Source organism: Gymnoscopelus braueri (genome assembly GCF_963280865.1).
Source record: "Gymnoscopelus braueri genome assembly, chromosome: 15".
NCBI lineage: Eukaryota > Metazoa > Chordata > Actinopteri > Myctophiformes > Myctophidae > Gymnoscopelus > Gymnoscopelus braueri.
This window is the reverse complement of record NC_137620.1, coordinates 29705981-29722343: the sequence shown is the minus strand read 5'-3', so window position 1 is coordinate 29722343 and position 16363 is coordinate 29705981. Positions and strand designations below refer to the sequence as shown.

General features: G+C 42.5%; 1 protein-coding gene across 1 annotated transcript; it reads right to left on the bottom strand.

Annotated features, from left to right (window-relative positions):
• Window positions 1-1242: 1242 nt before the first annotated feature.
• On the bottom strand, window positions 1243-15202 carry LOC308102251 (solute carrier family 2, facilitated glucose transporter member 4-like). The gene is made up of 11 exons (XM_080451875.1): window positions 14892-15202; window positions 12603-12698; window positions 7897-8057; window positions 6142-6266; window positions 5504-5619; window positions 4536-4698; window positions 3767-3954; window positions 3533-3637; window positions 2861-2962; window positions 2440-2643; window positions 1243-2328 (listed from the first exon to the last, which is right to left on the bottom strand). The coding sequence occupies exons 1-11, from the start codon at window positions 14922-14924 to the stop codon at window positions 2104-2106; spliced, it is 1518 nt and encodes a 505-aa protein (XP_080308001.1). The 5' UTR covers window positions 14925-15202; the 3' UTR covers window positions 1243-2103.
• Window positions 15203-16363: the final 1161 nt, after the last annotated feature.

Below are 16363 nucleotides of genomic sequence, written 5' to 3'. Positions count from 1 at the left end.
TTAAAGGTAGGGTAAGTGATATTCTTTTGGTTAAAAGGGCTTTTTGTTAATAGGTTAAAGCTCTATATTGTCATAGTAATCATTGCCATAGTGTTCAGTAGCAAGAGTATCCCTGTCTCTCCAGCTCTTCAATAAAATTACAAAAATACATTCCAAATTTTCCAAATTTCAGTCAGCCAATCAGGAGAGCGTACCCATTATCGGCTTCATTTTTGTAGTGTTCAAGTTTGTCTGCTCATTTCTTTGTGTAATCACTTCCAATTTCACTTTAATCTGTATCCTCTGAGTTCTCTATCCTGATTGGATAAAAATGCATTTTCTGTTAAAGCGCTGGAGAATCAGAATATAGAGCTTTTTAACTTATTTTAACCAAAGAAAAATCACTTGACCCACCTTAAGCCCTCATTTATAGAAAGGACAAAGGGTCCTTTTGGTTTACAAAGTGCACTATTGTCAAATATTTTAATGCCTGTGTGTGTGTGTCCTTTTGCACTTTTTTTTTTTTTTTAGGTCCTGCAGATGATCTGGGGGACAAGGCCCATTTCACAACACGCACTGCTTTCCCCTCCCTTGTACTCTCCATCCTTCCACCCACCACCCCTGACCCCCAGAGCCCCCTGATCTTGTCTAGACAATGAGAGGGAGGGTGTGAGACAGGTGGGGGATGTGTATATTTAGAAATTGAATTACATCTTTGAAGAGAAATGTTAAAATGAGTGGAAAAATCTGCTTGGTAGCTCGGTTCAATAAACCCCCCTCAGCAATTTTTCTTTGACTCCTATTCGGCATGACAGTGGACTAAAAGAACCAGCCGAGATTTGTTTTTGTTTTTTTCGTGGGTTTGATGTGGAGCCAAGCAGGTGAGAGATTGGTGGTGCATTTGTGGAGTCCTTATTTCCATGCCACCCCACTCAGTTCTAAACCATTACATCCCCAGTTCGATTTTTATCACTGTGGGATAAATCTATGAAAGGAAAATTATTTTTGTATTTGTTTTATTTTGTCTTATTTTTTTACGTGCCTTGTTTGGAGGGGATTATGTGCAATGTCTGTTAACAAAGAGAAATAATAAATTGTGTGCAAAGACAGTGATTCCGAGTTTTGATTTGTTGTACATCTCGTTTTGTGCCCATGTAAAAACCTTGTAGTTGTACTGTACCACTTCTTGCATGTAGAGTTTGCCTTTAAGAATTGACACTGCCGTTAACGTGGTCGGTAATACTGAGACGCATGACCACTGAATCAAGATTCACTCTTTATATAAATTACAGGTCCTCTTTCAACAATACAAATAAGGCACACGTAAAGAATAGATGGCAAACGGCACACGTAGGTGACAGGAACACAAACTAAGGTTCGTGCATTACAAAGATCTACAAGGGCTACATTTTACATTGATTTGTAACACTGTGCCATTGCCCATGAAACAAAAAGCAGTGAGCACATTTGGTGTGTGGGTAGAGAAAAACTTAACCCTTACACCATTTTTACTTATTAATCAAAACGGCACACTATATACATTAAGGTACTAAAATAATTTGCCCTCATCAAAGAAGCTTCTCTGCAGGCTGTGCAATGGGTTTCTCAAAAACGAGTTTTAAGTTGATGGCATTCACCTACCTCACTGAAGATGGGCAAGCATAGTCAACTCCTGTAGCTAACTTTCACCTATCTCTGAAACTTTGGACGTCTTTCAAGATAAAGTGCAGTAATACTCTCCACCCCTATCTGTCATTAATACATTGGTGTGCATAATGGAAATTATGCAATCTATTCACATATACTGTACATCTTGGCGGTTAATACTTCAAAAGTTCACACATTTTCCTTGTTCAAGTTTGTCTCAGCACTAATTCCTTGTTTCTTTCCCAAAGCTCGATAAATATTTACACTCTATTCTCATGTTAAGGACCTGGTAACTAAACAACCCTCAAATTTGGATCCCCTTCAACTTAACATACAGTATGTCTCTGTAAATATAAGGAACGAGCAGAGGGCTTCTGTTTGGAATCAGGCCCACATATACAGTACAGTTCACCCACGAGATGTACCCAGTACCATTTCTTTCTCAAGGCTTCTTTCCCTGGTTTGAGCCGGCAGGTCTCAGTTGACAATGTCCTCCCCCAGGTAGTCTAGCTCTGTGCTAGGCTTATCCATGTCCAAGTCAATGTCCAAGTCCATCATTCCCCCTGGTGAGCGTATGTGGAAGTTGGCTGAAATCTGGTCGAAGGTCTTCCCCCGCGTCTCTGGCACCCGGAAGAAGGTAAAGATGAGGAAGAAGAGGAGGAGCACTGCAAAGATCAGGAAGACGTAAGGCCCACAAAGGTCCTGTGGAATAAGAACAAATGCAGAATAATAGTTAAAAGCCGTAGCTACAGTCACAATATGAAGTAGAGCTAAAAACATGGCCACACTATATTGTGGCTAACATGAACTCACAGCGACATATTGGAAGCCGAAGCCGATAATGAAGTTGGCGGTCCAGTTGGAACAGCCGGCGACAGCCATTGCAGCTGGCCTGGGACCCTGAGAGAAGAGCTCGGCCACAAAGAACCAGGGGATGGGGCCCGGTCCAACCTCAAAGAAGCCTACAAAGCCAAAGATGGCCAACATGCTGATATAGCTCATCCAAGGGACACTGTCCTGTCATGTGGGAGAGAGGAAAATTCAGAGACTGGAAGGCAGTGAGGTTTACACAAACCTATGACCACAAGTTGTGAAAATAAGCTAAAATGACTGTATAATCATAAAATGTATGATGGAACACTCCATGTGTAGTGTAGGACAAATGTTTTATGTAAATAGACACAAATTAGGTTCCTCATCAGTATTGTAAATGAAGTTATTGTTGGGGACTGACCAGTAAGGCGAGAGCCATTGTCATGATGATGGCACAGCCGCACATCCCAGCCAGTCCCAGCATGTGTAACGTTCGCCGACCCATCCTCTCGACCAAGAAGAGCTGTTGATATGATCACAACCAGATGACAGAAAGGTCAGAAACAACAGTCAACATTTGTGTATCCTATTTCAGCCCTGTCAATGACTCAGCTGATGAAACCAGATCATTTGTTTTGACAGTGAACATATATAACATATATTATCATAATTTTAAATACAGTATATGATGTTTTCATATTAACAATCAGGATATGTACTGCTGTTTTCATCCTAAACTGAGAAAAACTGCAATCCCTGCAATGTATTTGAGAGTGAAGCTTTGTGCAATCCAAACCTCAACTGTGACATTGAACCATCTTGCCCTGGCAAACTAAAGCCATTATATATGGACGCAGTAATATGAGAGAGACGGGGGACAAAGAAAGGGTGACCAATTCCCCTTGTTATCTTTGTTTGCCTTTTGATAACTTTGTCAAACAGTAATAAAGCCAGACATAGCTTTATAGAAGCACTACAGATGGTACAAAGGACTGAACACTCTTCTGTGATTAATTGTGGTCTCTTAGTAGATAGGAACATATATACATATACCGTATGTGTGTGTATTGTGGTGGTTGAATCAATTACTAACCGAGACCACAGTGAAGGCACAGTTTACAACCCCTGCTCCAATGGTGGCATAGACTGGAGACTGCACTCCGGCCTTCTTGAAGATACTGGTGGAATAGTAGAAGATCTGTTTAGAGGAGAGAGAAAAAGATTAGCCCGATTGTTTAATGATTCCTTTTCTTTGAACAAAAGTTCTACAGTCAATCTTCTAGAATCTGTATTCTCCCTGTCCACACACACACACAAATGCACTCACAGCATTGACCCCAGACAGCTGCTGGGAGAGCTGCAGCATAATGGCGATGATGATGGGCTGACGATATAGTGGCGAACGGAACAGTTCCAGGATGGACACCTTCCTCTCCATGTCCATTCTCCTCTTCTCTTCCTTCATCTCTGCCAACATGTCCCCCACCTCCAGCCTGCCTGTCAGCCTCCGCAGGCCTGATGAGGATTATTGGAAAGAACGAGATGTATGTATGTGCGTGCGTGTTGTACATGTGCATTTAAGCTTGCTGCTCTTTTTGTGGTATTTCATTTAACCAGTAGCACTGAGGGGTTCAACAAGACAAAAGTAAGGTACACCAGTATGTAAGGAAAGGGTTGCATTCAGAAAAGTCTGTTTACTCTGTTTAATAATTCATATGCCATACCACAAAACATTTTCAGCAGTCTGGTCTTCACATTGATGAAATGCATTTTGTGGAAAAGACCATGAATCATTACCATAATTAAGTAAACAGATATTTCTGAGAGTGACCCTTTATTTTTATACAGTATAGAGTACAAGGACAATGACAATGCACCGGGCGGTCAGAGCGTAGTGGAATATCTACAAAAAAAACGTAATACCAGTAAACATTTTCATTTAAATAGGAGGAAATTAAGTCTCAGTGTCACACACACATCGCCCTAGGGCCTGAAACATTGTTCTTTTTCTTCAAATAAATGGTACCGTGAGAGAAAGCATGCAGATTCCTATTTTTAAACGGGTAAGTTGGCAGTGACGTGTTGTGTTCCCTCACCTCTCTTGGCTTGGTGCTCCTGACAGCGTACAATGTAGAGGAATCTGGGGCTCTCAGGGCAGAAGGGCAGGAGGGCCATCTGAAGCACAGTAGGTAGCACTGTTATCCCCAGCAGCACAGGCCATAACTCCTCACTGCCCAGTAAAGACTCCAGACCAAGGACCTACACAGCAAGAGAAGGAGCATGGAGATGAGATTACAAACATAATGGAACATTTACAAACGTATGGAGCTCTAGAAAATGAACTCATTCTCACATTTGATACTGACTCTCAGATCCAAAGTCTCTGATGGGATAATTGCATTTCTTACGTACAGTATAAAGGACTGTGGGTGAGTATAAAAGAGACCAGAGTCGGAGAGAGAGAGATGCTGGAGTGTGTAGGGTTTCCACCTGGAAGGGCCCAGGACAACATCTCTCTTTCTAGTTCTCTCCATTCCTGAGATGTGACCAATTGTGTAGGCTGTGACCAATTGTGTAGGCTTTGCTTGTGACTGTACATTATCATGTGAAATCTGTCCTCTACATTTACTCATCCTAACTATTAGGAGCAGTGGGTGCCCTTGACCATGATGGTGACCTTGGCCTCTGACTTCTTCAACCCAAAAGTTAATAATATCTTCGGGGCAGCCTACTGATCATTCCCAACATGTTTCATGGAAGTCCAGTCACCTCTTCTCAAGTTACATTGTTCACACACACACACACACACACACACACACACACACACACACACACACACACACACACACACACACACACACACACACACACACACACACACACACACACACACACACACACACACACAGGAGTGTTTACACTACCCTGCCATGAAATTCTGAAGTCAGGGTAATAAAGATGTCATTGCTTTTCTCACGGTTAAAGAAAACAAGTAAATTGTTTCTTTCACATACATATCTGGAAAATAAATGTGTGCCATTGACATCATAGTGTAAAATTGCACCTGTGCGATGAGAATACCGACGACTATAGCCAACTGGTGCAGGGTGCCCAGAGCCCCTCGCAGACTGGTGGGTGCAATCTCACCCACGTACATTGGTGTCAAAGCTGCTGCCAAACCTGGAAAGAAAACAGGTGAGGGACACATTTGTTTCTGTTTCATGCCTTAAGGCCAAACTGCACCAATGCAACTAGTCGCAACTCCTTGCAACAAAACAGTTTTAAGGCCATGTCACACCAATGCAACTAATGGTTGTGAGTAGTTGCAAGTAGTTGCATGTTGCAAGGAGTTGCAAGGAGTTACATTGGTGTGGACTGGCCTTTAGGTAGGTCATTGATTTGTTCAAGGATATTTAACATTTGGGATTTTTATCATACCTGGGTCAAATAATGTACAAATTGTGTGTATGTGTGTGTGTGTGTGTGTGTGTGTGTGTGTGTGTGTGTGTGTGTGTGTGTGTGTGTGTGTGTGTGTGTGTGTGTGTGTGAATATTTAATCGTATTTGCTGTTTCAATTCAATTCAATTCAATTCAACTATGTCAGAACGTACAGTATAAGTAACAGTGCAACTCAATCGTAACGTCTTGGTCTTTGTCTGTGTAATTATCATCAACAGTGACTGAGGGCAACATGCTCCTTACCACAGTAAGCGCCAATCACAAAGCGTCCAAGAATCATCATCTCAAAGGAGCGGCATAGCTTGGACATGCCCATCAATGCTCCACCGATGAAGGCCAACAGGTTGTTTATGAGCATGGCTTTCCTCCTAACAAAACACAAATGTGTACATCATGTAAGCATTGTACTGTTGTTAAGCCATACCAAATACACGTATCAATGAAACAATGATTATATCATACTTATTATCAAATGTACAGTATGCATCTAAAAAGACAACATCTGTTATTGTCAATAACAGGTATCCATTCCAGGCTTTTTAGGTGCATACTGTGTGTACTCATCCTAGTGAGTGCTGTGGTCTGTTAGCAGTCAAGGACATGAGTACACTGCTCAAAACAACATGTAGCCTAAGGTAAATTAGCCTTATATAGGTCTAATAGGTATCCATCATATGTTGCCCATGCTCAGTCTGGGCTCACCCCACCATTCAGGTTGACCCTCAATGACAACTTGTCTTGGTTGTCTACAAAATGAAAAGTTAGTCATATTTATTTGCCCCTAGATGGCAGTGTCCTACAAAGAAAATTGTGCTAACCTCAGAATCCAAGTTCCTTTGTAATAATTTGTGGTTTTGCAGGTAGGTGCCAAGTTTGGGAAAAAACGTATTGTGAATTTCAGTAGAGATTATGATTGATTCTATGACAGAACATATTTTCTTTGGGTAAAGCACAGCACTAACCATGTGTGTGTTAAGTTTTGAGGGCATTAGACTCCGACATCGGCATAATAATCAGACATTGTGTTTTGTCAACAAAGTTTATCATGGAAGCTATTCCTCATTTGCTTCTTCCATCCTTCCAAAAGTGTCTCCTGAAGAATATGGGTCTCATGTAAGTACGAGAGCTACACTAGGCAAGGCAAGGCAGTTGTATTTGTATAGCACATTTCAACAGCAAGGCAATGCAATGTGCTTTACACACCACGAGAGCATATGGACAAGGGGGTCGAGGGTCAAGGGTCATATGAAGCACCTTGAACTATGCCAGGAGGAGCTGCTGATCTGGTGACCTGCCTCTTGAGGAACAACTTGTCCTGACTGTCCTCAGGACAGTCAGGACAAGCGGCGACACCCCCCCCCCCCACCCCACCCCACCTTCTTGGCCATGTGCATCATGTCACGTCTCCATTGGGATCCCCTTTCACTCGATGGCAGCCGTGGGCTGATGACCAGTTCGAGTCCCAGTTCAGGTTGCAGCGGGAAACTGGGTTGACGCATAATGTCCAGGGCCAAGGTTTTCCCCACTGTCAGTCTGAATGACTGACATAGTTTCTCTGTAAGGATCCAGTTTGGATGAGATGGAAAGCAGACCAACATGTACCATGACTCATGGTTTGGATCCTCCAAAGTGTTTCTTCTTTCTTTCTTCATTTAATTATTTTCATGCTATGGATAGCATTGACCGAGTAGTATGCTCACAACATGCATTAAATGGCTTAGTTTTGGTGGTTTGCGTAGGTTTATGATAAAGTGACAACAGTAGATCAATGTTTGTGTAATTATACACCTGGGGACACCTACATCTAATTTCTGAGGTTTACAGGTGCATGTGTGTGTGTGTGTGTGTGTGTGTGTGTGTGTGTGTGTGTGTGTGTGTGTGTGTGTGTGTGTGTGTGTGTGTGTGTGTGTGTGTGTGTGTGTGTGTGTGTGTGTGTGTGTGTGTGTGTGTGTGTGTGATGCTACAGTATGCACATCCATGTCTTTGGTTCTCCCTTACCTTCCCAGCCACTCTGAGACAACACCCACACAGGAGGAGGAGATCATGCCTCCTATGGAGAAGATGGCCACTGACAGTGACCAGAGCGTGGTCAGGGTCCCTGGGGGGATGTTCTCTCCGTGCCGCTGTATCCACGTGGCATTATAGTCCGCCTCAATGATCTGGACCAGACAGAGAAATGATATATATATATACCTTTATTAGAAGGATAAACCCCTTGAGATGCATCATCTCATTTTCGGTCCTTAGCACAAATTAACAAGGTATGCAATACACAAACAATACAACAGAATACATCCATGCAGACAGACAAGACAAGACAAGAGCTCTCCCAAAGCTAGCCGCTCCCACCCCACCAGTTCAACCCCAAAGTAGTCAAATATTATGGAGACAAAGGATAAGGATAATTCCTTTTAACAGGTCGTTCATGAAAGTCCTTGCGGTCTTGTTTCCAATGAGAACCTGTGAGCAATTGGGGTTAAGAGTCTTGCTCAGGGACAAATTTCATATCATCGGCACATATGCTGGGATAGCCTGGAATCGAACCTGGGGCAACCAGGGCCAGCTGGTTCCCTAGGCGGGCTCACTAACCACTCAGCTATGGCCGCCCCTAACGGGCATACGCATGAACACAAGAAAACCATAATAAAGTACAAACCGTTACAGACATGCACATGCAGTAACATGCTCAAGCAGGGTACAAACATTAACATTCGGCTACAACAGTATATACAGTATATACATGCACATGCACATTAGAAAATGAATATCAATACATTAGATACAGGTTTGTAATAACAATTGTTAAGAGCAATTGCCAAAAACGATTAGAAGCATGAACAGGGTGTTAGAAGGTGAATGAAAATAGATTATTTAAACTCATTAAGGGAGGCGATAGATCTAAGTGACCTTGAACTTGGTAGGTTATTCCAATCGGATGGGGCTTTGAACTTAAATGCACGTCGAGTCGACCACTTGCCTTTGAGATTTTGGGGACAGTAAAGAAAGGATGCTCTGTATGCCTTAGGTTATATGGTGATGTGTAGGGGTCTGGATGTTTGATGAGACATGTTTCACAAATGTAACCAGCCTCATCAAGGGAGATATCTCGACAATATTCACACCTTTTCACGGCATGGCTCCTATAGGGATCATCTCACAGACCACTGGACCGATCAGCGCCACATTTCTTGCACTCGCTGCTAGTAGGCCAAAGGAAGTAAAGAACTCCCTGCATTTTGTTTCACATGTTTGTTTTTTATTATATTTTACTTTAATTCACTTTAACCCATTCAATCCGGGAACGCATCTCTGTCTCAAATGTTCACTTTAAAAAATATATACTCAAAGATTTGCACGAATGTTGTGCAAATTAAAAACGCCAAAAACACAATTACATAATTGCGTTAATCGCAATTATTTAGGCCTATGTGAAAATGTATCGTCAGGTAAAATGTCGTGACAGCTCTGGTTATCGAGTGAAATATCAGACAGACGGACGACAACTTAGAGCCCTTAGAGCCGGGAGCGAGGCTAAAAAGGGCAAAATGTAGATTGACTTTTGGATAACACACTGTGCATAAATATAGCCAGGGTTATCATGATACAAACTAAATCGCAGTCTTGGGTTCTGAGAGAGGCAAGCCTGAATACTGGAGCAAATTGTTCAGTCAGTCAGGAACCTCTCTGTTGCCAGTATCACAATGACAAACATCCAAAGCTGTCCTCAAAATACTGCATAGACATAGACGGTTTGTCTTACACAATAGCAAAGCTTAGTCTAGTCTTTCTATTCTGGTTTTGGGGTCTCTGCGAAAAGCTGGTGTTACATGGCAGTGTGCCAAGTTAAGGAAAAATACACTCATCAAAGGTCAGCAGTGGTCACACTGCAGGCAAGCACATGCACAGATAGATTCTTGGGAGGGGAGGGGGGAGTTGTTGAGGGTGGCGGGTGGGTCTTGAGCCCCTGCTCCTTTCCCCTGTCAACTGGAAAGTGAAATTTGGTATTCTGTCTGATTCATCACCCATCAACAAATACAAAGTTGCAGATCTGCTTTGATTACAGTAAAATTATAAACGGTAACCTCCTCTTCCTCCAAAAAGTGTCCCTTCTGTTACTCCCAAATGTCTGTGCATGGCCCTGGCAGGGGAGCTTGTTCTTGTGTCAACTACTCGTCTTGTTGTGAATGCACCAATGCATACAATACACAAACAATACTTGATAAGCAATACTGAATGGTGATATAATGTCACATTAAAAAAACAACAGAGATAAAAAAACAACAGAGATAAAATATCAGTGAAAATGTTATTGACGTGGTATGGTTGATGTGAATTTGTCTTATTATTCTCTCTGTTCTGCATCAACAATAACATCAACTAATACTGCATGACATCTTAGGAAAAGAGAAGTTAGAGAACCCGTTTTGGCAGAAACTGTTTGTGCGATGTGCATCCACACATCCATCTGTATCTATGTATTCTATGTATGCACAATTGCACATGATTCTGTGAGCTGCCATTCATACACTGTACCATGTCCCACTCTGAATGTGACACCCACCTGTGTGTGTGTGTGTGTGTGTGTGTGTGTGTGTGTGTGTGTGTGTGTGTGTGTGTGTGTGTGTGTGTGTGTGTGTGTGTGTGTGTGTGTGTGTGTGTGTGTGTGTGTGTGTGTGTGCGTGCGCGTGTGCATGTGCGTGTGTGTGCATGCGGGTGTGTGTGCGTAATTATCTGAACCAGGTTTTAGAGTCCTACACAGCAAAGTTTTAATGTAACTGTGAAAGTGTGTCCATCTCTACTCTTCTGGAGTTAAATGATCATTCCGGATTTTACTGTGTAGCCTCCGACCCCTGAGAAAAGGGACACAAATAGCACCAATTTCCCATTACACTGGAGGCAGAACAGTCGTAAACCTCCCCTGTCTCTTGGCTCTCAGATGTGACGGATACCCGAGATGAGGGGGGGGGGGGGGGTGGGCAGACTGACTGGTTGGATAGAATGTGATGGCCTGACTTGATAGAGGAGAAGGGTGATGTAGAGGGGAAAGAAGGGCCGGGAGTATTTCTGGCACAGCCCTGTTTTACTGTGGAGAGCACGTTGCGCACACCCCCCCTCATGTTGACATAACTGACACGCTCGCCAAGTGCTGCCCCTTTTACACACTCTCTCTTCACTCTCTCTTCTTTCATTTAATTTCTCCAGCTTTCACGAATAGTTTCTCTATTAGTAATAATTCTTGTCAACTCCCTTTCTCCACAGTAGGGCTGAACGGGGGCCATATTCCCTCAGCTCTATATTCCCTTCTTGCATGGTTTCATTGCATCTCTGATGCTGAGGCAACATGGGTCCCGCTTAATATGGGACTGAGGGGAAAGAAATCAAAGGTGCTGATGGAAAATGGGGCTGAGGGAACATAGGGCTGATTACCTATTTGGAATAGAAGCAGATCATTTTAACGTAGGCTTATCACATGAATGTTTTAACTACAATATTAAGAGAATCTGATAATTATAAAAAATAATTATAAACTGTGTATGCTTTGCAAAATTGGCAGTGGTAATGTAAAGTATTCATGACCTGTAGCCAATAGGCTAAACATGTAATAACACCGGTATGATCCTTTAAATATCAGGGTTTTTTCCCCCTCTTTTTTCTTTACAGTATCTAATGTGGTTGTTATACTGTAAATTGAATTTAAGCTTGACTAACTTTTGCAATATTGGCCTGAAGAAATATTTTCCCCAAATCATTCAGGCCTACTCCACATTGACAATTCTAAACCCAATCTCTGTCACCTCTCTACCATTGTGAATAGGACTTGCTGGCAGCCTGGGAGGCATCAGACCAAGCATTTACTAAAGTTTACAGTAACGCTTGGAGGTCTAAAGTGTTCATTGTAATTGTAACAACAGCAACATATAAACATTGCCATCACACCAGTTCATGACAATATCGCACACCAAGGATCAATTCCCTGGGACCCAGTTCATGTTCATAGTTATTATATCATTAAAAACATAGTCTTTTTATTTAAGTTAACACTTTTCCAAATTCAGTTACCAGATATTATCCAAGTGAGAGAGCAATACAATTGTAACAAGAACAATATTCAAATGATGACAAAGGGATGTTGTGGGTTTTATGAAAAGAAGAAAAGAAAAAGAAAAAGAAAAATAATAAACCTGCACACTCATCTGCTCCAATGTAATGTATTGACAATTAATTACATTGGAGCAGATGAGAGTGCCAGCCCAGCACCTCAACCAAGTGATGTGCGTATTCTATTAGTATTAGTTTTGGCATGTTGTAGGTTTTAATCACTCCCTGCTCTTTAGAAAGATGAAACAATGAGGTGGAGTCTGAATGAGACGACTGGTTAAATGTCACTCCCTGCCCTGTCCTGTTAGTGGCCCCTCACACACATCCTGCACTAGCATTTCTATCAACATGCCCAATTCTTTTAAAATAGATTCAAACATTTGAGATAATGCTGTAACATCATTTGCTTCAACTTCTCTGAGGCCCTGCTTGATATTAAAGGGACAGTATATGCTAAACCAGTCCCTCAAATGGAGCTGCAAACCTTTTAATATAGACGGCAGATTAGGATGTTACTGGTTGCTTTAGAACATCTGTAATATGTTGACAAACAAGCAAATACTGTTATCATCGCTTAAGCCGTAAATCAGGACGAGCAATATTACCTTCTGAGGGGCATTGATAACACCGATGTTGTATCCAAATTGCAGAGATCCCAGTACAGCAGTGAAGACGGAGAGAACAAGAGTCCCTGTTATTGTCTATGGTGGACACACATAAAACACAGCAGAGAGAGAGAGAGAAACATTAATAAAAAAACAGTGCACATGATCATGATGGCATTGTATTACATGGTATGCTGATAGGGACATTTATGTGAGTATGTAAACTGCTCATACATGCGGGATCAGTCAGTCTATAGTGTGAACGCACACATACATACTGTACAAGTGTACATACAGTACATGCATCCCCCCACCTATAAAATCTGCTATATATAACTATGATCCTAATGAGATACAATCTGTTTAGTGCTGTATAGGACTTTGCAATCTACTGTACTCAGTGAGTGGAGGCTTAACTTTAGCTTCTCTCTGATTTTAGATCAGGTCTCTCTCTCTCTCTCTCACACACACACACACACACACACACACACACACACACACACACACACACACACACACACACACACACACACACACACACACACACACACACACACACACACACACACACACACACACACACACACACACACACACACACACACACACACACACACACACACACACACACACACACACACACACACACACACCTGCCCTCAAAGTGACTGACGAGTAGACATGGGGAAGAGGAGGTCTTCCCTCATGTGTTTACATTCAACAAAACCACTCTGCTGGCTCTTGCTGCGCTCAGAAACATACACAGCAACATATAAACACTGCAGGTTGCCATCGCACCAGTTGATGACAGCATCTCACACCAAGGATCAACCCCCTTGAACCTTACTATTGACATTTTAAGCAATGCATTTTAAGAAACACTATATGAGCACTATAGGGAATAGCTCTCAGTGCCTTGCTCATAGACACACTGATGGAACATGGCTGCAGTAGGGATTGACCTACTGCTGCGATGACATTTCCACTTTTGGGCAGTTAGTCAAATCGTTTTGAGCACCCTGGAAGAGTATTGTCCCTTTTTATTGTCTAAAATGTTAACAAGGAGGGGGGTTTGTAATCTGTCTAACAAAAAGTCAAAGGTACAGCCCATGCCTGATGTTTTATTTGTGAGAAAAGCAAAATTGGCTATGGTTCTGTAATCTGTTCTAAGCTATTCAATACTATTTAGTTCTGTTCTATTATATTTATTTTGAATTTCTGTAACAAAAGACTGTGTACTGAGCTGTATGGCTCAGTACACAGTCTTTTGTTACAGGTCACAGGTGTCTTTTTAAAACTATGCCTTGCTGTGACCTTGCTGTGAGTGCTGTGTTGAGTCTCCAGATAAGCGTTGTTTAAACCAAAACAAAAGGGCTTTTGTGTGTGTGTGTGTGTGTGTGTGTGTGTGTGTGTGTGTGTGTGTGTGTGTGTGTGTGTGTGTGTGTGTGTGTGTGTGTGTGTGTGTGTGTGTGTGTATGTACGTGCGTGCGTGTGTGCGTGCATTTTTGCGAGCATGTAGGCCTAATGTTCGTGTGTGCATGTGTCCTTGCAAAAGGGAAGGTAGGATAGAGGCTGTCAGTTAAGCTCTCATCAGTAATGCCTATGTAATAACTGTAAGTGGGAACAGGCAAATAGTAGAACTGTCAGTTAAGTTTAGAAAATTACACCACTTTACTGTAATGCAGCCTTTAAAACCAGGAAAAGACAACACTAATGCCAGCCCAGTACTACATGGAGAGGGAGTAACCTATTGTTGACATGCTGACGTGAAACCGGTCGGATGGCCTATAACAACTCTAGTAGCCTACAGTACTACTCTGTCCTGTAAGCCATAAAGAAGCCTGGTCAAGGTCACCCATAGAAGGCTACTTATTGGGACCACAGTTGCTCTGTTTAAGCTATTTTACATGATATTTTAATATATTATATGACATTAAATTAAGCTAGATAAAATGATGCTTGTAAATACAGATGGGTGAATGGTGAAAGCCTGATGAATGGAGGCAAGTTGATACCAGGATTTTACTGAATACTAGCTAAATGAGCTAACCAATTATTTGTAGCCTACTATGTGCTTTTGAATGCTTGCATTCATGCAGGCCTCTATCTAATTCCACCTTCCTTCAACACAAACCGGTGCATAAAATCAATTTCAGGACAATTTTCAGGAAAATGCATAGCGGATTCATGGCAATACTGAAGAACTTGCTACACTTCAGACCATCACTTCTGTTACTACAAAAGAAACATATTCCATCTGGTAAGTCAAAAGAGAATATTGAAAATTACCTCCCCTCCGAGTTGGTGAAACCCGGCCGGCATGACTTTGACAGTCAGACACCCAAGAGTAGCCCGAGACAGATGTACACTTTAGTGCAAACTGAAGACCACGTGAAACTTTCCCCTAGAGAAAAGCAGCCTTGACCAAGTTATTTAGCAACTTCCTGGAGGGGAGAACTGGAAAAGTAGAATCCACATCAAAAAACCCCAAAGTGGTTTATCTTGTCTTAGTCCTGTCTCCTTTGAAGTTTGTGTCGAGCCTGTTCAACTGGGATAGAATGCCATCTGCACACACACACCTGCCTCTCTCTCAGTCAGTATGTTCTTTGGGAGGGGGATAGGCTACTGGTGGGCGGAGTGGAGCACCACAGGAGGGGCTTTTAACAGCAACCTGTGACTATAGATGTATTAAAAGAACGGACTTATGTGACCTCCTCTGCTGAGAAGGGAAATATATCGGAGACTGTGTTACTAGCCAATACTGGGAGCAGTGGTGCCACAGTCTGGTGCTCTGACTCACCACTACAGTCGTAGAGTACCACCATTGACAGCTAGGGGACTCGTCTCTGTCACCCAGCCTGCCATTGTCTGTCTTTAGCTACTGCAGTTACAAATCCCATTTCTATTTTAGAACACATGCCAAAGGGGTCATCATGGCCCCTCGCCGTATACCACAAGCTCACTCCTGATCCACAAACCCTCCTTACAGGCAAAAAGATTAATCCTTCCCAAAGCAACAGGTGGGCCCTAAATTTGGAGCATTCCACTTGAGTTGGTGGTGTAGGGGTGGCCTGGGAAAACAGAGGACACCGATTCAAGATTATTTTATTGTTACATCTCATTATCCAAGTACGCCTATAAGAGAGTAAAATTATTGTTTTTCGGCACCTTGATATGTCATAAATGTCAATAAAATAACAAATAGCAGTAAGCACTCGGGTAGCACTGCGGAGTCTCGGGGTCCGAATCCACTGTGGTGCATTCAGCTTGTCCGAGCGTCTATATAGGAACACAATTAGGTGTATTCAGGGGATGGAAGGCAATCACGGATGGGCTATCTTTGTTGCTGCACTAGTGACTCCCATGGGCTATAGGGTGCCGGGCCTGCCGGCTGTCAGCGGGGGGTGTTGAATGGGAGGTGTAGCATGGAAGCGCTACTGTACATCCTCCCTGTAGGGGCTCCTCACTGGCAATCGCAGTGGCCAAGAAGGCAGCCTTTTTTGCATCAGAAGAGTGTTCGGCAACTCTTTGTTGTTTTTACAATAGCAGTGGCAACACAGAAATTGGGTTAATTGGCATAAAGACGAAATTGGGAGAAAAAAAGGCTACCCTCCATTTAGAAGATTTTCTATGATAATGTTTATTATTTTGTATTTTCAGCACTACTTTAGGTGCTTTAGGTGATTAGGTTTGGGCGAGCTAGGCAGAGATTACTGTGTGTGTGCTGGGTGTGTGGGGGGGGGGGCTGTGGGATGGTGTCA

Bases quoted from the DNA above. Each gene is read 5' to 3' on its own strand.
- LOC308102251 (XM_080451875.1), bottom strand. From the start codon at position 14,924: ATGCCGGCCGGGTTTCACCAACTCGGAGGGGAG. The intron at 12,699-14,891 runs GTAATTTTCAAT...TGTCCACCATAG, and splicing joins TTCACCAACTCGGAGGGGAG to ACAATAACAGGGACTCTTGT. The intron at 2,963-3,532 runs GTTAGTAATTGA...TCATATCAACAG, and splicing joins GTGCCTTCACTGTGGTCTCG to CTCTTCTTGGTCGAGAGGAT.